General features: G+C 38.9%; 1 protein-coding gene across 3 annotated transcripts; it reads left to right on the top strand.

The window, feature by feature from the left end:
• On the top strand, nucleotides 1–20551 carry METTL1 (methyltransferase 1, tRNA methylguanosine). 3 transcript variants are annotated; one of them, XM_053704989.1, is made up of 6 exons: nucleotides 1–189; nucleotides 509–672; nucleotides 8668–8852; nucleotides 18645–18758; nucleotides 19556–19657; nucleotides 19802–20551. In XM_053704989.1, the coding sequence occupies exons 1-6, from the start codon at nucleotides 62–64 to the stop codon at nucleotides 19934–19936; spliced, it is 828 nt and encodes a 275-aa protein (XP_053560964.1). In that variant the 5' UTR covers nucleotides 1–61; the 3' UTR covers nucleotides 19937–20551. The 3 variants fall into 3 exon arrangements, with proteins under 3 accessions (XP_053560964.1, XP_053560966.1, XP_053560965.1); XM_053704991.1 differs by having other exon boundaries at nucleotides 52–204; XM_053704990.1 differs by having other exon boundaries at nucleotides 52–221.
• The last annotated feature ends 3605 nt before the right edge of the window (nucleotides 20552–24156 follow it).

Below are 24156 nucleotides of genomic sequence, written 5' to 3'. Positions count from 1 at the left end.
TGTACAGCAGAAGCACGTTGGTTGACAGATATTTTTTGATGTACTGTGAACATCTACCGGTATGGCCGATACAGAAGTGCAACCATGTGCTTATACAATTCAGCCCGAGAAGGCAGTGTCCCTTCCCCAGAAGCGCTATTACCGACAGAGAGCACACTCTAACCCTATGGCTGATCACACGTTCCAGTAGTGAGTGTTACGGAGGTGCAAGCATGGGACGGGTAATGCTATGCTGAATGAGGGGTAGTAAACAGTAGCGTACTGTGGTTTTAGGAGACAAACGTATGTCACCAGTTGACTTTTCTTAAATACCATACATTGTGATTGTAATGTCATTCAATAATGTAGAAACTGCTTTGTTTCTAATCCTTTTCAATATAAGTAACGACATCAAACATTCTGCACAAATTATTGCACCAGATAAAATTAAACCAGTTGTTTCAGTGTTAGAAAACTGAAATGTGTTTATATTCAGTTAACTAAAGTTCTGTGTATTTTATTGCAACAGCCCAGTGAAGCCTGAAGCAATGGACTGGTCACAATACTACCCCGAGTTTTTTAAGCCTTTGACTCTTGACTGTCGCCATGATGATGAAAATGATCTTGCAGAGAAGAAACAAGAGCATCAAGTGGAATTTGCAGACATTGGGTGTGGCTATGGTGGTTTATTAGGTATTACAGTTTAGTATTTTTTGATGCATGGCTTGTGTAAATTTTACATTTTGAAGCCTTGAATGATTTTCAGACCTCTCCTAAATGACAAGAATAATCTGAGATTTGCATGTAAAATATGTTTAATACTTTGGTATCTAAAGCTGAAACATTCAATTTGTTTACAGGATACTAACCCCACATTTTTTCTTTCATGATTCAGATAGAGCATGCAACTTTCTAATTTACTACTATTACTACTGTAGCTGCTTAGATGCCTGAGATACAAGCTTCTAAGCAGCATGCCCCCTCCTCCTATACTTAACATTGTTAAGTATAAATAAAGTTGCGCGGTGACGTCACTGCGTATTACGTGAAGCCCCGGTGATGCTGGTTACTTTACAGGCACAATCGCCGGGGTAGGAGCAGTAAGGAGCCCCTGATCTCCCGCAAGGTGGGAGAGTGCTCTGAGCCGTCATTAGCACCAGAGTGAGAAACTCTGTGACGGCTCAGAGCCGTCATTAGCACTCAAAGGGTTAAAGGGACACTAAACACATTTTTTTTTCTTTCATGATTCAGATAGAGCGTGCAATTTTAAGCAACTTTCTAATTTACTACTATTATAAATTTTTCTTTGTTCTCATGTTATCTTGATTTGAAAAAGCAGTAATAAAAGCTTAGGAGCCGGCCCATTTTTAGTTCAGCACCTTGGTAGAGCTTGCTGATTGGTTTGCTACATTTAGCCATAAATCAGCAAGTGCTACCCAGGTGCTGAACAAAAAATGGTCCGGCTCTAAAGCTTACAGTACTGCTTTTTCAAATCAGGCTAGCATGAGAACAAAGAAAAATTGATAATAGGAGTAAATTAGAAAGGTGCTTAAAATCTCATGCTCTATCTGAATCATGAAAGAAAAAAATTGGGTTTAGTATCACTTTAAGGGGTCGATTTATCAAAGGCTTCACAAGCCTTTCAACCCCATACGACTTCAGGTTCTCACAAGATGCAGCGGTCATCAGCTTTCCTAACCTTCCGCCACCCCTAAAGTGGCAGTATATTTCGATCGGGGAGATTGACAGCTCCTGCCTGTACATGATTAGCTGTGCGCGGGCAGGGGAACGGGATTGCACGCGAGCGCAAAATAGCACTTGTGTGCAATGCTGAATTCCGCCAGGGTAATGCAGTCCACCAGAGTTGAGCTGCGGTGGACAGGGACGTGTATGTGCGCCCTTGTCCGTTTCAGCTTGATAAATTGCCCCCTTTGAAGTTTCATCATAACAGGACCATTATTTCTGCTTTTGTTCTTTATTACCTACATTGACCTTTAACCCTTTGGACGCTAAGCCATTTCCCACCTGGGTGCTAATATTTTATTTTTGAAAGCATTTTTTTTAACTTTATTTATTTTTTACAGACCCCCCAAGACTTACACTGTTAGGCGATTACCTTTCCAACAGTGGGTCTTTGGGGACTGTAGCTGCTTAGATGCCTGAGATACAAGCTTCTAAGCAGTATGACCCCTCCTCCTATACTTAACATTAAGTATAAATAAAGTTGTGCGGTGACGTCACTGCGTAATTGCGCGTGACGTCACTGCGTATCACGTGAAGCCCCGGTGATGCTGGTTACTTTACAGGCACAATCGCCGGGGTAGGAGCAGTAAGGAGCCCCTGATCTCCCGCAAGGTGGGAGAGTGCTCATGAGCCGTCATTAGCTCCAGAGTGAGAAACTCTGTGACGGCTCAGAGCCGTCATTAGCACTCAAAGGGTTAAAGGGACACTAAACACATTTTTTTTTCTTTCATGATTCAGATAGAGCAGGCAATTTTAAGCAACTTTCTAATTTACTACTATTATCAATTTTTCTTCGTTCTCTTGCTATCTTTTTTTATAGGAATGTAAGCTCAAGACCCAGACCATTTTGGTTCAGCACCTGGGTAGAGCTTGCTGATTGGTGGCTAAATGTAGCAAGCTCCTAACCTAACATTCCTGCTTTATCAAATAAAGATAGCAAGAGAACAAAGGAAAATTGCTAATAGGAGTAATTAGAAAGTGGCTTAAAGTGAAGCTAAAGTTTTCTTGAAGGCATAAATTAATATATTATTAAAAGAATAAGCTGTTCGCTAAGTTTGTTTTAATATTTTTGATCAATTTTGCTATTTTTTTTATAAATAAATATCTGCCTACTGTTTACATGAAAACTCCTCCCCACCTCTACTTCCGCACTTTCTATGCTGTGACGTATAGAGCGGTCTCACCCGCTCTATACGCATCTCCAAAGCGCAAGCACGATAATCATAACTATTGCGCATGCGCGAATCTCCGGTTTCTACCGATACTGAGCATGCAAAGCTATAGTTAACTAAGTGTGTATAGAAGTATCGTATTTATCCGAAGTACAGCAATCATTAGCAATGGTCTTCTGTTTCTGAGACGTCCGTAGCAAACAAACAGTGGTATAAATATGTGGCTAGTCCTACTTAAATCTATTACGCATGCGCAAAAAACGGGAACGCGCCTTGCGTACAATATCAAGAAGAGAGATTAGCGCATGCGCACTTTAAAAGGGATGTGAGTGACGTAGATCGACGGCCGCCTAACTGCCAGAATTTCAATTGGATCTAAGGAGAACGTGATCTAAGGAGAACTTGATTTATAAAAAAAACGGGCTGAATTTGATTAGCTAGAAAGATAGATTTATTAGGGCGATAAGTACAGTTAACAATGATTTTATACAAGATGATAAATGAAAGTCATATTCATTTGGGACAGAGAATTGAATTCAATATTGTCAAACAGGTAACTTAACCTTCACTTTAAACATTGCATGCTCTATCTGAATTGTGAAAGTAAAAAAATTGGGTTCAGTGTCCCTTTAAGTTCTTTTTAAGGGTTTATTGTATAGTTAAATTGATATCTATCTATCTATCTATATCTATACCAAAATTAACCAAACTTTTTATATTCGTATTGTGGTGTTTAGAAATTTAGCTTGACTTAAGACAATTTCACTTCTTAAAATAACACCATGGAGGATCTAAATCTCCCGTGATAAAGTTCAGTTAAAAATTCAATATTTCTGTAAACAACTTATTTAAAGGGACAGTTCACCCAAAAATTTTCTCCCCTTTAAATTATTCCCAATGATCCTTTTAACCTGCTAGAGTGTATTAAATTGGTTACAAGTAGCTCCTTTACTCCTATTTCAGCATTTGAAATAGCTGATTTAGCCTGTGGTATCGCCACCTATACTGAACAAATTAATACTGGAATATAGGCTATTGAATAGCCTAAGTATACACAGCCAGCAGAAGAGATTACACTCTCAGTGAGATGCAGGATAGTTAAGTAATAAAATTATAATTTTCCATTGTTCTCTCTATGTATTGAGCTTTGGCGTTCCAGCCAAATAAAAGATAAGGAAACAAGTCTGTTTACACAAACTTAGAACATAATGAGATCTGATATCACCTTTAAGTTCAACCCATTGTAATAGGCTGTGGTTTCAAAGCACAAAATAAGCTACTTCATATACACAAATAAGCATGAAAATGGAATTTCTCAAATATTTTATACTCTGCAGTTGGTATAACAAGTCATTTAAAATACATTAATGGAAAAACAATTTTACAGTGTACTGTCCCTTTAATGTTGCTGTCTTTTGCATACTTTTTTTGGCGTCCGTTCTTCGTATTGATTTTCCTCCGGATAAACAGTGCACTGTTTTGGCAAATTGTTCTTCCTGGACAGATGATTCCGGTGGAGCGCTGTGTCCTCCAGCCTCAGTTTACCAGACAGTAAAATAAACTTCTATCCCTCGAGTTTGTGACGCGAGTTTGTAGCTCCTGGGTTCTCTAGGTTGGTAAGTATCCCGGACTTTTGGTCAGCAGCTTCAGTATTTCCACAGCTTCTGTGTTACTGGCAAGGTAACCGGATATTGTGGTGCAGGATCTGTTTCTCCCAGATCCCAGTGTATTGTGGTGCAGGATCTGTTTCTCCCAGATCCCAGTGTGGTGGTTGATCTTTCTCAGAGACTCCATTAACCAGGTTCTTTCTTTCCTCGTGATGTCAGCGTCAGCTGGTAGCTTTTTTTTTTCTTTCAGGTTTCTACGCGTTTTGGCTTTCAGTCTTTCTAAAGATCTTGTACATTTAGTATAATAACCTGAAATTTGTATTTAACGGTAATCTCACTTGTTTCTCTTATTAATTTTTTTTTTCCCCTCTTGTGCTATCTCTTTGCCATTTATGCTCGGCTATTGCTGCGCTCCCCTGCTCCATGGCAACCTTTCTCTCTTGTATGTGCTGACAGCGCAAGTTTGATCGGTGGAGCAGCAGGCATGGGCTTTGTTTACACAGCTGACTCCCTGTAATGTCACACGTGCGTCCGTTCTGACACTCTCCCAGCACGAGAGCTCTGTGGCGTATCTCTGCCCACTTTTTGGGTGTAAAGCTCCAGGTAATCTGCTTATTTCAGTTGGCACACTGGGTACATTTGATGAGCTAACATATATATATGTGTTTGAAGGTCCTGTATAGGGATTTAATTAACCTACACTGTGTAGCTCAATTGTTTATTTGCCTATGTGTTTAACCCATTGGATATATGCAAATGTGATCTCTGGCTTGTTAAGTTTTACTTTTATGTTGCTGCAATACTATACATGTTCACCTACTTTCCTCTACTTTATTATGAGGATCTCATGATATTTTTGTTCACTTATTTTCCTCTTCTATGATATGATGATCTGATGATATTTTTGTTTACTGATGTTGCTAGGACTACCACTTAGTGTTTTTTTGCTTTAATTGGGGGTGGGGTTTGTGTTTATTGGATGTGTGTTCTATAAATGTTTGATTCACTGTCTGAGGAAGGGGATACGGTCCCCAAAACGTTACATGAAAGGCAGGTTTTTTTTTTAAATACCAGTGAGTGCAAGCCGTTGTTTGTTACTATTTGCTTTCTGTTTGCACCCTGGCAAGTTGGTTTTGAAGTGAGTGCTCTCAATCTGCTAAACTATCTATCTCTATCTATATCTATCTATCTATCTATCTATCTATCTATCTATCTATCTATCTATTATTTATTTATTTTTTTTGAAAGAGGAACTTGACTGTCCCTTTAACACCTTTAGTAAGCTTACTAGTTTTTGACGGAGTGCACGGTTTTAACATTTTTTTGTATATGTATTTAGATGAATAAAGCTAATATTTTACGCAATGATTTCAATGCAACGTTGCGGTAGCTGCAAGTTTACCATCACTGTAATTAACCCTTTAACGCTGTTACGGCATTGTATTCCGTCCAAATTTTTCTGGGCTTTAGCGCCGATGGACTGAATAAAAAGCCCTAATGGCTTGGCTTCCCTGATGGGATCGTGGTCTGGGGGGCGTGCCTAGCATCATAGGGACGCCCTACTGACGCAATCCCATCATTGAAATATCGTAGTCACGATTGCGAGATTTCAAATTGTTTACATCGGAACCGTTGTTCCGATGTAGACACTTTAACCCCGGCAAGAAAGGGTTAATATTAGTTTTTAAAGGGATACTAAATCCAATTTTTTTATTTCATGATTCAGATAGAGCATGAGATTTTAAGCACCTTTCTAATTTACTCCTATTATCAATTTTTCTTTGTTCTCATGCTATCTTGATTTGAAAAAGCAGTACTGTAAGCTTTAGAGCCAGACCATTTTTTGTTCAGCACATGGGTAGCACTTGCTGATTTGTGGCTAAATGTAGCAAACCAATCAGCAGCTCTACCAAGGTGCTGAACTAAAAAATGGGCCGGCTCCTAAGCTTTTATTACTGCGTTTTCAAATCAAGATAACATGAGAACAAAGAAAAATTGATAATAGGAGTAAATTAGAAAGTTGCTTAAAATTGCATGCTCTATCTGAATCATGAAAGAAAATATGAGGGGTTAGTATCCATTTTAAGTGTGCAGTGGAGTCTGGGTGGTGCATTAGAGTATTAATGCATTTCAGTACCTGGGACCAATTGGGTAATATTAGAGGACATACCCACCATGTATAAATCATGATTTCCTTTAATGTTGACTTGAACTATGTGTTTAAGGTCTTTGTGGATGTTAAATACACATTTCTCTGCAAGCAATAGTGCAATTACATTGTAGTGTAAACTTTTATATCCTTAAATGTGTTCCCAATTATCTAATTTTTATTTCTGCTGGAGTTAAGTGTTAAAAGTTCTCCTTTGTCTTTATTTTGTTTTAAAATAGCTGCTTTTGTCTGTTAATATCACCACCTATTTTTTATAAAACCATTTTTTTTTATATATATTTTATTTTTATTAAATAGATTGTAATAGGCAGCTTATGCCACTGATAGGATCCAGTCTTCATTTTCCATAAAGGCTGCATATTAAAGTGATAGTAAATTTAACATAACGTGCCAATAGATTTGAAATGGTAATAAAAATGTATATGTAGGTTTTTTTTATTATCTGTTTGTGAAAATACTGTATATCTCTAGTTAATGTATTCATGGTGTACTAATACACCGCTCTGTTGAAAAATACCTTTTTTCTAACTGAAGTTAGCCAATCAGTTCCCTAGCCATACATTAAAAAAAAAAAAAAAAATAGAAAAAAAAACAACTTTCAGAAATGCTTGTGCATTACCTTGACTTTACATTCCTCTGTGCACGTGCATGAGATACTCATGCGCTATAGCTTGCAAAGGGAAATTGGAACACAATGCGCAGTTTATTATATTGATTATTATGTTATATATGTGCTGTTTATAAAATAAACACAATCAGCGCTCAGTAGCAAGCAATGTTTATAACAATGCATGTGTTCTCTCCGGACTCTGGGGCGTGCATTGCTGCAGATGTAGAGAGTGGGTGGGACCACTCTCTACATCATAAATATAGAGACCAGGAAATGAAATGGGGGCAGAGGATTTGTAGAAGAATTACAAAAATATAAGTATATATTTTAAAGTGCCGTACAATACTATACATTTAAAGAGCTACTAAAACCATTTTTTTCTTTAATGACTCGGAGCATGCAATTTTAAGCAACTTTCTAATTTACTTCTATTAATGTTTATCCGTTCTCTTGCTATCTTTATTTTTAAAGCAGGAATGTAAAGTTTAGGAGCCGGCCAATTTTTGGTTCAGCACCTTGCATAGCACTTGCTTATTGGTAGCTACATTTAGCCACCAATAGGCAAGCACTACCCAGGTTCTGAACCAAACAAGGTCTGGCTCCTAAGCTTTACATTCCTGTTTTTCAAATAAAGATAGCAAGGGAAGGAAAATTGATAATAGGAGTAATTTAGAAAGTTGCTTAAAATTGCAAGCACTATCTGAATCATGAAAGAAAACATTTGGGTTTAGTTTCCCTTTAATTCTGAGACGTTTGGAGAGTTTTTTTATTTACAATCACTTTAACTTTTAATTTATTCACCTAAAAATGAAGATGAGGTATAATGTAAAAGTTAATTTTGTATGATTTAAACACAATTGAGGTTTAATTTGTAGCGTCAGCCAACGGCTAAAACTTTGCATAACTAAATGACAGTGTGGGAGCTGACCTTTAGTAATGGAAATGAAAGAACTGTCCATTGATGACCTTTATACTTTGTGAAACATCTGTTTGTAAACATTGGCTGATCCCTGAGAAATAGGGCAGTGTTCTCCCCAGGACCTTTTTTAGTGGACGCACCACCCGGCTAAAATTTTAGCCAATGCTAAATATATATTTTAAAAAAAAAAGTTAAATTTTTATTGCACAAATTATCGTTCAATACTTTTTTTTTTTTTTTTTTTTTAATTATGCAAATAATTTGTGCTCTGGATAGCAGAAAATTATATAATATTAGAAAATATTACTGTCCCCATCCAGCTACTTCATAAATCCACTCGGCTGGCAAAATTTTCTGTGGAGAACACTTTATGGCGATCAAAAATTACTTTGTTTTGTAAAAAAAAAAATTCATATAAAAAATTACAGTATAATTGGGACTATTATTTATTTACTCTTCATTCACAGTCGAGCTGTCTCCGCTGTTCCCTAATACACTCATGCTGGGGTTGGAGATCAGAGTGAAGGTGTCTGATTACGTGCAGGACAGGATCAAGTCATTAAGAGTGGCTCATCCAGGCCAGTACCAGAATATTGCTTGCATCCGTAGCAATGCCATGAAGTACTTGCCTAACTTCTTCAGAAAAGCACAGGTACCGGGAACGTAATACGCGCATCTTTACTATTGCTTTTTTTTTTTTTCTTTTCATTCTCTCTGTAAAACAGTTACCTTTGTTTGAGACTGCTATGTGCAAAAAGGTTGTTGCACTCTGATAATGGCATGTTGGTGTGAGTTGGTTGTATATTTGTTATTGAAAATGCATAATAAAATACAGAAAGAGGGGCATTATTATACATACATACATACATACATACATACATACATACAGTGTGTGTATACGCACGCACTCCCACCTTCCAAATCAACCACCAGGGTGCAAGCGAATAAGATATACAATTCCAACAAGGCACGCACTCTCTGGATTTGTGCAAAATAGGTTCTTTATTGGCAGACAGAAACAATCACCCCTTCATCAGACTAGGTAAAAAGAGTGAACCACAAACAGTGCATTTAACAGGTGTTAACCCCACCCCTAATCAGAGAAGAACTGCCCATATGAATCATCATGTGAGTCATGTAAACAATCCGATATATACTTTGTACATAGTGGGTGAACAAAATTAAATATATATAGAGAATGGGCAGAATATGTGGAATTTCACAATATTAGTAGTAATGGACAAATATACAACGGTTTGAAATATTAACATATCAGTCTACAAATTATTTCTGGAATTCAGGCAAAATATGCTTTACATATGAGAGATACAGAAATCCTACCACACTCTGCCCGCACCATGTAGCACTGAAGACACCACACGTATGCACAAGGGGGCGTGGTCATCACACCTCAGCAACTGGATCAACCAATCAGTGTGAATATACTAAATGGATTGTAACAGTGCACTAGGTGTGAGTAGAATGCGTAACAGACATGGAGATTGTGCATCATCTAATGGGTCAGCCACTAGATCAGTATATAGGGTGTTAGAAAAACACAGCATACAAATGCTGTCCACCCTACGTGATGCCAAAAACGTTAACAGTATGAGAGGTGGGTGTTGCTCAGAGGCATCATAGGTTGATGTGGCCATTCACAGGGATGATAGGTCACATGTATAAACAGAAAGTGAGAGTGTGACAAACATTTAATGCATATAGAGAATGTGCATAGAAATAAGAGATTATCCATCATAGGCTGAATATATATATATATATATATATATCTATATCTATCCTCCATGTGTATCTGCACTCTCAATCTCCTCCAGTCATCAACCAGGGTGCCAGGTCAGTAATATTCACAGTATTTTCAAAATAGGACTGCACTCGCTGGATTTAAGCATAAAACTTATTTTATTGTGGTAACGTTTCGGAGTCCACAGACTCCTTCCTCAGACCAGTACAAACATGCAAGTGAACATAGTGCCTTATATATACAATAAGCCCCACCCATCTAACAATACCTGTGTGAATTGCGCCAAAAACATGGTTGTCATGGTGATGACCCCCTCAACCAAACAATATTGCCATACTACTAAGCTAATAAAATAGTAAAATATATAGAGCAGAAATACAAACATATCATTATAGCAATGTATATCCATGTAGACCAACATTTGCAGTATCAGGTTACACTGTGTTAACAATAATTCAGCACGTGATTCATGTAATAAAGTCACATTAAGCATGGAACAATTGAGTCACAATAATCTATCCCTAATTTATAGCTAGTTGGTTACTTATATGAGTCTGTATGTGTCCATAATTGAGGTTATTACACAGTCATCATATCACATATTGTTTAAATAAGCGTTACCCAGAATTGGAGAATCCTAGTAAATCTCTGCCACTGCTTTTGTAAACGCATCATGTTTGTCAGGTCATAACAGATCTAGATTATTGCTGATACTCATAGCAGACACCTCCGTATAGGAACATACCTTATGTATAAATGCCAGTATCCCCAGTCTGACTATTGATCTGCCAAAAAGAAGTGTTGCTGTCAAGTGCCAAGTTATGTGTCTCAGAGACGCTGTGCAGTGAACTCCGGCGTCTGTGGTGTAATTCCTCAAACCGTATGGCTAATTAGCATATGCGGCTGACGTCACCCGGCTTGCGCTACTGCTTGTAGTCATGGTAACCGCGGTGCGTTTTATACAGCTTCAAGCCCTGTCAGTATTATCAGAGTGATATGAACACATTAGTGAGTGTTAGGTATTGTTACATGGCCACCTAACACTCACTAATCTGTTCATATCACTCTGATAATACTGACAGGGCTTGAAGCTGTATAAAACGCACCGCGGTTACCATGACTACAAGCAGTAGCGCAAGCCGGGTGACGTCAGCCGCATATGCTAATTAGCCATGCGGTTTGAGGAATTACACCAGACGCCGGAGTTCACTGCACAGCGTCTCTGAGACACATAACTTGGCACTTGACAGCAACACTTCTTTTTGGCAGATCAATAGTCAGACTGGGGATACTGGCATTTATACATAAGGTATGTTCCTATACGGAGGTGTCTGCTATGAGTATCAGCAATAATCTAGATCTGTTATGACCTGACAAACATGATGCGTTTACAAAAGCAGTGGCAGAGATTTACTAGGATTCTCCAATTCTGGGTAACGCTTATTTAAACAATATGTGATATGATGACTGTGTAATAACCTCAATTATGGACACATACAGACTCATATAAGTAACCAACTAGCTATAAATTAGGGATAGATTATTGTGACTCAATTGTTCCATGCTTAATGTGACTTTATTACATGAATGACGTGCTGAATTATTGTTAACACAGTGTAACCTGATACTGCAAATGTTGGTCTACATGGATATACATTGCTATAATGATATGTTTGTATTTCTGCTCTATATATTTTACTATTTTATTAGCTTAGTAGTATGGCAATATTGTTTGGTTGAGGGGGTCATCACCATGACAACCATGTTTTTGGCGCAATTCACACAGGTATTATTAGATGGGTGGGGCTTATTGTGTATATATAAGGCACTATGTTCACTTGCATGTTTGTACTGGTCTGAGGAAGGAGTCTGTGGACTCCGAAACGTTACCACAATAAAATAAGTTTTATGCTTAAATCCAGCGAGTGCAGTCCTATTTTGAAAATACAATATATATATATATATATATATATATATATATATATATATATATATATATATATATATATATATATATATATATATATATATATATATATATATATATATATATATATATATATATATATATATATATATATATATATATATATATATATATATATATATACCACATCATAAAATCTCACCACCTTATTCATTATACAGAGTGCAGGTTTACTCACTGCCTCACTCTCCATCATTAAGCTAAAATAAGCAACGTGCATTGGATCTTCAAATTAAGAACTTTATACCCCAATGGACTGAACCTCCTCCTTTTTTTTTTTTTTCTCTTCTCCTTTTTTTTTTCTCTTCTTCTAAAACTACTTACCAAAATAATATTGTTTATATGCTTGTGCATGATGGGGGAAATCCTATCAGTCAGCCAGTGATCAAACAAACCTCGAGGATCAGTTGAGCAAAAACGGGGTCAATTTAAAACTCCGAATGGCATATTTCATATTAGACTGGAAGCATCTTTACAATACACATTTAAAAAAAAAATAAAAAAAAAAATCCTGGTAAACGTTACTACTGTACACTGAGTTGCTGAACACCTGAGTCTAGCGCATGTGCACTTATTCCCTAATTGTTCATGTCTTCAGAACTCTAGCCTCCTTCATCATGTGTGCGACTGATGACCGTATGCTCCACGGGTCATAAGTGCCATAAAGATTATCTGTAAAAACTTTTTTCATATAGGCATTATTGTAATTGAAAATTTCTTGCACAAAATTTTTTTTAGAGGATAATTATGCTGAAGTCTGCTACATCCTCATCTCCCTCAACAAATCTGTCTCCAGCATCAGCCTTGACTTTAATGTGCAATTTTTCAAAGTTTATTTTGGTCATTAATGAAACAAGATAACTGTCTTTCTGTTTTGTGTTTGAGTAAAAGGGTTATTTTTAGATTATTATTTCTTTCTTTTTAATGACACGAGTCCATGGATCATCATTAATTACTGTTGGGAATATCACACCTGCCCAGCAGGAGGCGGCAAAGAGCACCACAGTAAAGCTGTTAAATGTCACCTCCCTTCCCTCCCACCCCAGTCATTCTCTTTGCCTACGTTAGAGCAAGGAAGTGGTAAAGTTAGGTGTTAGAAAAAGATTCTTCAAGCAAGATTTTATTATTTTTTAAGTAGTGCAAGATTGTGCTGCTTTGTCCTGGGGTGTAGCCGTAGTCCATATCAGTCTCTTCAGTAGGGCAGTGGTGGCTTTAAAGCATTGGGAACCTGTGGGACATAATTCTCACTGTGCCTCCCATATATTTATGCTGCCCTAATCCTGATAGCCTAAATAAGATTACTCAGGCTTTATCATTTCTCCACAGGGCTATGTGAGTGAGAGGACCTCTCAAACCTGGTGAGCTGACTTGCTGTCTGGCAGATTTAAAAGGTAAGTGCCAACTTTTTATTCTGGGTCTGAGAAAAAGAATAAAAGGATCCAGAGGAAGTGGAGCACTTTATTTACCTGGGACATAGAGCCTCCTATATACAAAAGGAGGAGATTTATAGACAGCACCTTTTTAAGCAGGCACTGGGGCTGAGGAGATAGACTCATGATTAGGTGATTTTTCACTGCTCCCGGGGGTTTATATCACTGGGACTGAGGAGATAAGCTCATTATGAGGTGGTGTTTCACTGTTCACATATAGGACTAAGCAGCGGTCTAGAAGCTGAAGACCCAGTTTGCTTTCAGGCTTTGCAGAAGGTTAATGTACTCACAGTGACTTTAAAGCATTAAAATGGCGACCGGGAGATTGCCTTTGGAAATGCCCACGATGGGCGGAGCTATGTGTGACGCCAATTTGGGTTGTGCACCACTTCCTTAACACTTCCTGTTATTGGAAGTGTTGGGACCGGACAGTGCTACTGCTGAGTTCCCGTCCTTTTTCTGAGGGAATGTATCTTGTGTCAGAAAGGCAAGTAGGAACCTCAGCAAATTTAGCTGAGTGGTAGAAGGGTTCTACAGTATTGGTGTACCAATTTAGCCTTTTTTTCTGCACAAAAAAGAAACTTACATTTTAAAATTTAAAGAGACAATGTTTGTTCTGTTTTTAATTTTTAGTAAAAAATGTAAGACTTTTTTATTTGATTATTTCATCCATTGTGAGTCAGTATGGACCAAGAGGCCCTTCATAATGTCTCTTGTTCTTTGTTTTGATACCAATATGGAACCACCAATCTCTTTCTGTTTCTCATGTGGTGAGAGTATTTAAAAAAAATAGGGATAGACTTTTCTGGGCCAACTTCTTGTAAGGCGGATGTTGTTCAGGTGTCTAATGACAATGTTCAATATATGCCGCAACTTTCTCCTCAAGTGTCCCAAAAACTATCTCCCACACATACAGTGTCCTGCGCTTCCTCTCAAACTCACCTGGAGTTACATTGGAAAACATCGCTTCTCTAATGTCATCGGCAGTATCTGAGGCATTGTCTGCTTTTCCCATGCTGCAGGGAAAACGTAAGAGGAAATGTATTCAAATACAGTAGTGGCTATTCCGAAAAATTTCTTGCTGGAAGGGGAAGATACTGTGGTAGTATCTGGGGGGAAATCTCAGACTCAAAGTGTAATACCTTTATCTGATACTGAAGTTGTTTTCTTCAGATTTTAGCTTGTACACCTCCGTTTGTTAATTAAGGAGATTTTAGCTACCTTGGACGACTCTGAGACTAACTGCGTAGTCAATCCTAAAAAGTCCAGTAAACTAAACAAGTATTTTGATGTGCCCCCCATGGTGGAAGTATTTCCTGTACCAGTAAGGGCTACAGAGATTATTGCTAGGAATGGGAGAAACCCGGGTATCCCTTTTTCTCCATATCCTATTTTTATCCGGATGTTTCCTATAGCGCACTCTATTAAGGAGTCTTGGCAGAAGGGGCAATCTCCATGCTAACTGGAGACCTACTATGCCCATAGAGGATAGTTGTTCCTTTAAATATCCTATGGATAAGAAGTTAGAGGGGTTGCTCAAAAGAATGTATGTACACCTCGGTTTACTATGGCAACCGGCGATGCTAACATCACTAGTGCAGCAGCATACTAGTTTCACGCGTTGTCTGATTCTATTCAGACAGACACTCCCCTCGAAGTTATACAGGATAGGATAAAGGCCTTTAAGTTAGCCAACTCCTTTATTACAGATGCTTCCCTTCAGTTTGTTAATAGGGAGCTAAGATTTTAGACTTGCCATATTAGGCCGCAGAGCGTTATGATTAAAATCTTGGTCTGCGGATGTCTCATCTAAGTCTTAACTTTTGGCGACTCCTTACAAAGCAAAGACCTTGTTTGGACCTGTTTTGACAGAGATAATTTCTGATATTACGGGAGTTAAGGGACATTCCCTCCCTCAGGATAAGAGAAATAAATAAAAGGGACGTTGGAGTAATTTTAGTTCCTTTCGAAAAATTCTAGGATAATCTTTCCTCTCCCTCTTCCAAGCATGAGCTATCCAAGTCTTCCTGGAGACCCAATCAGGCTTGCACTAGGGGAAAGCAATCCAAGAAGTCTGCTGTTAAATCAAAGACATCATGAAGGGCATGCCTCCGATCCGGGATCGGATCTTGTGGGGGGCCGGCTTCCTTTATTCGGGCTTAGATTCGAAATATTCAAGATACCGTGGTGGTGGACATTTTGTCCCAGGGATACAAACTAAAGTTTGGACCTTTCCTCCCAGGGGCAGGTTTTCTGTTTTCAAGATTATCTGTAGACCAGACAAAAGGAGAGGCATTCTTACATTGTGTACGGGGCTTCTCTGACTTGGGAGTGGTTGTTCCTGTTCCAATGCAGGAACAAAGTCTGGGATTCTATTCCAATCTGTTCGTGGTTCCCAAGAAGGAGGGAGGGAACCTTCAGACCAATTTTAGATCTCAAAAGTCCAAACAAGTTTGTCAGAGTGCCGTCCTTCAAGATGGAAACTATTAATTCCATTCTTCATTTGGTCCAAGAGGGTCAATTTATAACCACGGTGGATTTAAGGGACATTTTCTTGCATGTTCCCATCCACAGGGACCATCACAAGTTTCTAAGACACACAATTCCAGTTTGTGGCTCTTCCATTCGGCTTGCAACAGCTCCCAGAATTTTCTCAAAGGTTCTGGGATCCCTGCTCGTGGTGATCCGATCGCGGGGCATTGCAATGGCTCTTTATCTGGACTACATTTTGGTTCAAGTGCCTTCTTTTCAACAAGCAGGATCACACACGGAAATTTTATCCTTACTCACGGATGGAAGGTTAATTTGGAAAAGCGTTCTTTAGTTCCATTTACAAGGATAGTTTCCTTGGGAACCATAATAGACTCCTTATCAATGATAATTATTCTGACAGAAGTCAGGAAATCAAAGGTTTTCGATTCTTGTCAAGCACTTTAGTTCTCTCCTCAGCCATCAGTGGCACAGTGCATGGAGGTAATTGGGCTGATGGTTGCGGCAATGAACATCATCCCGTTCGCTCGTTTCCACCTCACTCCTCTGCAGTTAGGCGTGCTCGGGCAGTGGAACGGAGATTATGCGGATCTGTCTCTGCGATTACAGCTAGAGCAGGAGACATGGATTCTCTACCTTGGTGGTTGTCTCAGGATCATCTCTTCCAGGGAACCTGCTTTCGCAGACCCTTTTGGGTGATTGTGACTACAGACGCCAGTCTTCTGGGATGGGGGGAGCAGGAGGCTCCCTAAAGACTCAGGGAACATGGAAGTCCCAGTAGGACGGCGATACACATTCCAGGATTGGATTTCCAGCTTGATCTCAGATGTGGTCAGCCGGATTTGGACCTCCATGGCATCTCGGCAGAATGCTAGACTTTCGAGGTACGGGTTAAGGGACCCTCAGGCTATTCCGATGGATGCTCTGGCGATCCTTGGAGTTTCAGTCTTGCATACCCTTTTTTCCTAATTTTTGCTCTTCTAACTCGAGTCAAACAGGAGAGGGCGTCGGTGATCCTTAATGCATCGGCATGGCTCAGCAGGATTGGTATGTAGACCTAATGGTCATGCATCTCTTCCATCTTGGAGACTTTCATTGAGGAAGGGCCTTCTCTTTCAAAGGTCATTCCTTCATCCAAATTTAGTTTCTCTGATGCTTGGTTTTATCCTAGCGTGGATTTTCGGAGTCGGTCATTGAGATTATCATTCCGGATAATATCTATATTGGTGTGTGTGTATTCAAAGTCTACTCTTGGAGTAGAGTTAGTATTCTTAGAATTTTGTCTTTTCTCCAAGAAGGTTTGGAGAAGGGTTTATCGGCAAGTTCCCTAAAGGGTCAAATTTCTGCCTTGCATATTTTGTTACATTATACGCCTGGAGGATTTCCCAGGCGTACATTAGTTTTGTCAGACCTTGGTTAGGATCAGGCCTGTATTCTAACCAGTTGCTCCTCCTTAGAGTCTTAATTTAGTTCTTAGGAGTATTCAGGGGGCTCTATTTTAGCCGATGCATTCCTTTAAATATTATTTTGGAAAGTTTTGTTTCATATTACTCTTTCCTCTGCTCGTAGAGTGTCGGAGCTCTCGGCATTACAGTGTGAGTCACCTTGCCTTAGTTTTCTTCAGATAAGGTGGTTTTACGTACCATAATGTAGTTTTTGTCTGGAGCGTTAATCAGGAGACTGGTGTTCCTTCCTTGTGCCCTAATCCTTCTTCTTGGAAGGAAAGGTTTTGGCACTATTTAGACAAAAATTTACTTGCAGGCGACTAAGGAATTTGTAAGTCTTCTTCCTTATCTGTGGTTTTCTCCGAAAGACGTAAGGAACAGAAAGTTACGGCTGCTTTTCTTTCTTTATGTCTGAAGAGTATCTTTTATTTTGCCTAAGAGATTGCTGGATAGCAACCTCCAGAGAGAGTTACGGCTCATTTCATGAGGGCTGTTGAGTTCTCATGGGCAGTGAGAAATGAAGTTTCTGTGGAACAGACTTGCAAGGCTGCATCTTGGTTCTCTTTTCACTCTTCTTCAAAATTCTATAAATTTGCACTTTTGGCCTCAGCTGAGGTAGATTTTGGGAGAGAGGTTCTTCAAGCAGTGGTGCCTTCAGTTTAGGTTTCCTGTCTTGTCCCTCCCTTATCTGTGTACTCTAGCTTGGGTATTGATTCCCAACAGTAATTAATGATAATCCGTGGACTCATCGTGTCATTAAAAAGAAACGAAAATGTATGCTTACCTGATAAATGTATTTCTTTTTTGACACGATGAGTCAACGGCCTGCCCTGTTTTTAAGACAGGTTGTTTAATGTTATAAACTTCAGACACCTCTGCACCTTGTTGCTTTCTTTCTCTCCTTTACTTCGGTCAAATGACTGGGGTGGGAGGGAAGGGAGGTGATATTTAACAGCTTTGCTGTTTTGCTCTTTGCCGCCTCCTGCTGGGCAGGAGTGATATTCCCAACAGTAATTAATAATGATCCGTGGACTCATCGTGTCAAAGAAATTTATCAGGTAAGCATAAATTCTTTTTTTACTTAATGTCAAAGCTACTTTGCATTATTTGTATTTGCTTTTATAGTGTTGAGGGATGTTTTTACATGAAATACTTGATTTTTGTTAATCACCTATTTTGTTAATTTCCTATAATTTATGGTTATCGTCTTCCTGAAACTTATTCTAGCCAGAACATTTTTATTTTCTTGATGGGGAAAAAATATATATATTGCCATTTTTAAAGATGTAGAATTTAAAACCATTTAGACAATTAAAAGCTACGTTTGTTACAGCTCGGCAAGATGTTCTTCCTTTTTCCTGATCCTCACTTTAAGAAGACCAAACACAAATGGAGAATCATCAGTTCGACTCTACTGGCTGAGTACGCTTATGTCCTGCGAGTAGGGGTGAGTTACATTTGATAAAAAAATGTATGATTCATCTCTGCAATAAAGAAATAAAGATTACAATGCTCTGGTTGTAAGAGGGATCTGCATTATATAGAAATTCAGTGATAATGCAAACATTAGCTCAGATTATCAGCCTCTTGTACAATATCGCCCAAATAAATTCTTTACAGCAAAAAGGAAAATAAATGTTTGTGTCAAGGTTAAAATAGAATCTTGAGTATTGATCCCACTTTGCAAATAGAAAATGAATTTGAACACTTGTCTTATTAATCACAAAGTAGTCATTTCCACACTTTTGTGGACTTCTATGAACCAGAACTTTATTACAAAGATATAGGCTCAGCAAGAATTTTTTCTTTCCTTATTCAGATAGAGCATGCAATTTTGAGCAACCTTCTAATTTTACTTAATATAAATTTTTCTTCATTCTCTTAGTATCTTTAATTGTGAAAACGTAGAAATTTAAGCTTAGGAGCTGGGCCATTTTTGGTTAAGCACCTGGGTAGCGCTTGCTGATTGTTGGCTACATTTACACTGAAGAGGAGTGATAAAAAATATGTATATTAATTATAATCCGTCCGTTAAAGAGCATGCACATGGTAGTAAGCCAAGCAGAGACAGCAGTGTATCATGTACAAATCATTCCGGCTATTTATGCACACACAGTTACCCCTTCCATGCTACATAGGAGCTGATTACGTCACATGCTATTACACAGTGTCAACAACAAACCTATAATATCATGCTATTAACAGTACATGGAACCACTGTATGATGTGTGCCTTGTGTTGCAGGGCCTGGTGTATACTATAACAGATGTGGAAGAGGTTCATGACTGGATAGTGAAGCATTTCACAGAGCACCCACTTTTTGAACGTGTCTCAAAAGATCAACTGGTAAGAAGAAGCTTAATAAAGAAATAAGTGTCAGCTTGTGCATATGCTTCCTCTCTTTTAATATCTACTGGGCCTTTTTCCTTCTTCTCTAGCCTTCTGCAGTACTGCCATTTTAACACTCTATTTTCGTCTACTTTTTCATAGGTTGATGATATCATTGTAGATAAGCTGGGTACCTCCACTGAAGAAGGCAAAAAAGTCCAGCGTAACAAAGGCCAGAACTTCCTGGCAGTCTTCTGTCGTGTAGAGAACACAAAGTTCATAGACGAAGACTCCTAGCAATGGATTGTATTTCATCCAGTCTTGTGTATTGGGCTAGCACTAATGACACATGGACTAAAGATCATAGAACTCCTCGTCTCTGGGATGTTTACAGGCATAAAGTAGCTGTTTCTCACTTTCTGTGTTAGAGGATGCTACTTTTGGAAACCGTAATATAGTCCTTGACATGCCGCCATACATTTTTAAGACTTCATGTACCACTGCTGTATAATATTCCACTTCACTTCTATTCCAGCAGCAGAAAGTCTAGGAGTTTTTTTCTGTGCTGGTAGTCTCGGAGCTTGTCTTATGAGTGACCTACGGAAGTATTGAAATACAAAAGCTTGTGTCAAAGATTCTCCCCCCACATTTAGAATACTACCAAAATTACTGTATAGGCCAGCTGCTAAGACACTGCTACATGCAGCTGAAATACCCATTCTCTGGCACACCTGGTAATGAGATGCCTTAAACTGCTGTCAGAATCGCAGCATGGTGCTTTATTTGTACATTTTTATATGTTGGAAGATGAAAAATATTCTCATGTACTGAAAGCTCTCTAATATAAATATATCATTTAAATATGGAATGTGATAAAAATCAGTGGTGGGACAATAAAGTATTTTAAAGTAACTGTGTGAACCACAATCTAATTCATTATTTTTTAAAACAGTATGCTTGGCACCTTAAATGGAAATCTAGGTAAGTAGGTATTAATTGTTTTTCTTTGTCCCATTTTATAATCCTAATAGACTTAGATCTTAGTGGGTTTGGGTCAACTGGTTTGTGAAGTTACTGCTTGTGTACACCATACCTATTAAATGATAACTTTAAACAAAAAATACAAAATAATAAACAAATGTTTTCTACTTAAAGCCATAATTGTGCAGAATATCCATATGCTAAACACATTTAGATATTTGATTTTTTTTTTTTTTATAATGTTTTTATTGAGGTTTAAACAATACAAAGAAAAAATAAGCACCGAATATGCACAATTCAATACAAATATCCGCCAACAAGTTGAAAATTAAGCATCTGTAAGGAGAGATATACATTATAATATACTATTATATTCCTCAAAATATTATAGGCTTCTATAAAGCCTCAAATTCACATACCCCTAATGCGAAGAGACATCTAATCTAACCTCCAAACTATACAAAGATTACCCAAACAACCTTGGGCAATTACTGACCAGTCTCAGGAGGATCCTATAGCTGCAGCATCGTAAACCCTTTCAAATGTACACAATGCAGCGCATATATCATCCAGTGAATTAGGGGTGCCTTGCTTAGTAGAACTAAGGGAAATGTTTAAGGTGCTAATTAATAAACCTCTTATTTTGCCCTCTAAAATATTACAGGCCACTCTTGGGCCTTATCTACCCAGGTACACCATATGAGGGTTTCAATAAAATGATCTTTATGCTAGCCTCCTAACCTTCTAGAGGCCCCTCTTGGCCCTTACACAGTTATGTTCAAACATAGGAGGTGTATATAATTACACGGGGGGGTACATAGTGAGATGAAAAATACATATATTGTGCCATCGACATTAGTAGCAAATTAGCACAGCAAGTCGATAAATAAGGAGGCTAGAAGAGAAGTAGCAGAACCAGCATCTATAATATGTTGCATCAATATAGGGGAGGGGAGCATGCTTATGACTATGATTTCCTACACCTCCTTAGAAGACAAAAAGAATCTGGACAGATCGCCCCATCCCGGCCGCTGACAGAGCAAATCTGTGTGTACTAATGAGTTATGGGGGAGGAGGAGATATACACCTATGGCGTATACTATTAAGCTCTCCCTACCAAGCCAAAATATATACTAAGTATTCCCAGATACTAGCTAGGGGGGAGCTCCCTGGCAACAAGCAAAGCCTAGTCAGGGAACTCCTGGGAAAGCTTATGTGGATATGATATTTAGGCAACCATACTATTACATATATTTTACTATACTTTAAGTACAAGAATGCATACGTAAACATAAGAACATATATACAGCTTTAGCACTACAAGCAGGAGGCTAATAGAACCTACATATATAGATGTAAACAAAACAAAAAAAAACATTTGAGTCTCAATAAGTTGGTAGGAGCAAAGCCTGCATAAAGTCCTCAGTCATTTTAACAAACTCAAAAGTTACTTGTTGTTGGAAAGGATGCTATGATAGAATCACAATACTTCTCAATCAAGAGGCACCCCCACCACAGGAGCATCCAAAATGTCAGCCGACACCCACCCTGCATTCCAGCAACTGTAAGGCGCATCCAACCGGCAGAACCCCTATGGACATCTGTAAGGGCTCCATATGTTCAAACGCGCTTGGCCAGGACTCCGGAGAGACAGCCTCCCTCCGAATCTCACACAGCCCCCCTGGAGCTATTATTCGCCTCGGGATCTGAAAGGATAAGGACATCTTCTGTAGTCCTGACGGAGAGGCTTTAAACAGGTATTCCTGCTCTCTTGTTTCACTCTCACACCCACGCAGGGGCCAGGCTGCCATATGCATTGAGAGACCCCGAAGGTAAGTAATGGCATCGGCCTGGATCCCCGGTGCGGCACTCACTTGCTTCTTGCTCTCAGCAACTATGACTCGGCCACGCAGGGAGGAAGCCGGGTCCTGGGGCTTATTCTCAGAAGGGATGAGTAGCGTTTCAATGCGGCGATCCAGCCACGCATTTAATGTAGCAAAATGTTCCTCCAGGAGGGCAAGTGCTTTTTCTTCTGCGATGTGCTCCATAGGTGCCATTAAGATGAGGAATATCTCCCGAACCAAGGCACAGCACCGATGCATGATGTTATATCTAGTGTAGAGCTCAGCCCCGGTGTTGCAGGAGTTGGCGCGCCACATACTCCTTCCTAGGCTCTAAACTACAGATAGGCCTCAGTCTGCGTCTCCATGTGAAAGTCTCTTTATCGGGCACTTCACCCGGCTCCCGGGTTATCTGACCGTGCCTCCTAGGCCTCCCACACCTTATTTTATCATTTAGGCTCCTTGAATTGGGCTGCACCCTTAATTATCAAGTTTATATACTATTTGGAGCCGGAGGTCCTAATCTGTGCAGCCGCTCTTGCCGATGGCTAGCTCCCTACATATTTGATTTTAATTTGAGATTATTCTATTGACAGTGGGAAAAGGAAATTCTAATTTGCTGCTCTGCATCTCAAATTCTGATAGATTCATAGTTTTAATATATCTTAGGTAAAGATAAACCTGGTAATTGCTCATATGTTTAGCTGAGAGAAGTTTTTCGGAACTGGATTTATTCTTGTTAAAGTGCAACCCACTACGATTTGTGCAAATCCAGATTTTAGTGGGTTGAACTTCCACAAGAATAAATCTGGCTCCTAAAAGAGACAAAAGTCACGAGTGGCCGCCACCTTCCGCATTTGGATCCTAACGAAGGATCTGTATGCACGTCTAGTATGTTGCATTTTCAAGCAAGCATGCCTGCCCCTCTCCTTATGTGAAGTGGACATTGACCAGAATTATACATACAGAGCTTTGCTAAGCATTAACAACATTTACGTTCATTTTATAGTTACTTTAGCAAATCTACAATACAGAGCAAATGTTTTTGACAGGTGTGAGGAAAAAAAAGCTGTAGAGTAAGAATGCGTTCAGAAAAATAGAAATGTTGATAGTTTATTTTTATAAATTGACAAAAAGCAAAGCGAGGGAACCGAAGAAAAATCAATTCAATATTTGATGTGATAAAACAATTTGCCTTTAAAACTGCATCAATTCTACTATATACACTTGCACACAGTTTTAAGAAATTCTGCAGTTAGGTTGTTCCAAATATCTTGCAGAGCTAACTACAGTTCTTCTATGGATTTAGGCAGCCTCACTTGCTTCTGTCTCATCATGTAATCCCAGAAAGACTAATTGATTTTGAGATCAGGGCTGTGTGGCGGCCAAACCATAATTTCCGGGACTCCTTGTTCTACTTTATGCTAAAGATAGTTCTTAATGACTTTGTATGTTTTGGGTCGTTATGCTGGAGAATACATTTGGGGCTAATTCGATGCCTCCCTGATGGTACTGCAACTCAATTTGCTGAAATGCAGCCCCAAACCTGCAAGGAATCTCTACCATGTATGACTGTTCCTGAAGACATTCTTATACTGCTCTCCAGTCCTTCTGTGAACAAACTGCCTTCTGCTACAGCCAAATTATTTCAAATTTTGACTCCTCGGTCAAGAGCACTTTCTGCCATGTTTATGC

Source organism: Bombina bombina, chromosome 3 (genome assembly GCF_027579735.1).
Source record: "Bombina bombina isolate aBomBom1 chromosome 3, aBomBom1.pri, whole genome shotgun sequence".
NCBI classification, from domain to species: domain Eukaryota; kingdom Metazoa; phylum Chordata; class Amphibia; order Anura; family Bombinatoridae; genus Bombina; species Bombina bombina.
This window is presented reverse-complemented; position numbering and strand designations above follow the sequence as displayed.

Bases quoted from the DNA above. Each gene is read 5' to 3' on its own strand.
- METTL1 (XM_053704989.1), top strand. From the start codon at position 62: ATGGCCGATACAGAAGTGCAACCATGTGCTTATACAATTCAGCCCGAG. The intron at 18,759-19,555 runs GTGAGTTACATT...CTTGTGTTGCAG, and splicing joins CTTATGTCCTGCGAGTAGGG to GGCCTGGTGTATACTATAAC. The intron at 19,658-19,801 runs GTAAGAAGAAGC...ACTTTTTCATAG, and splicing joins GTGTCTCAAAAGATCAACTG to GTTGATGATATCATTGTAGA.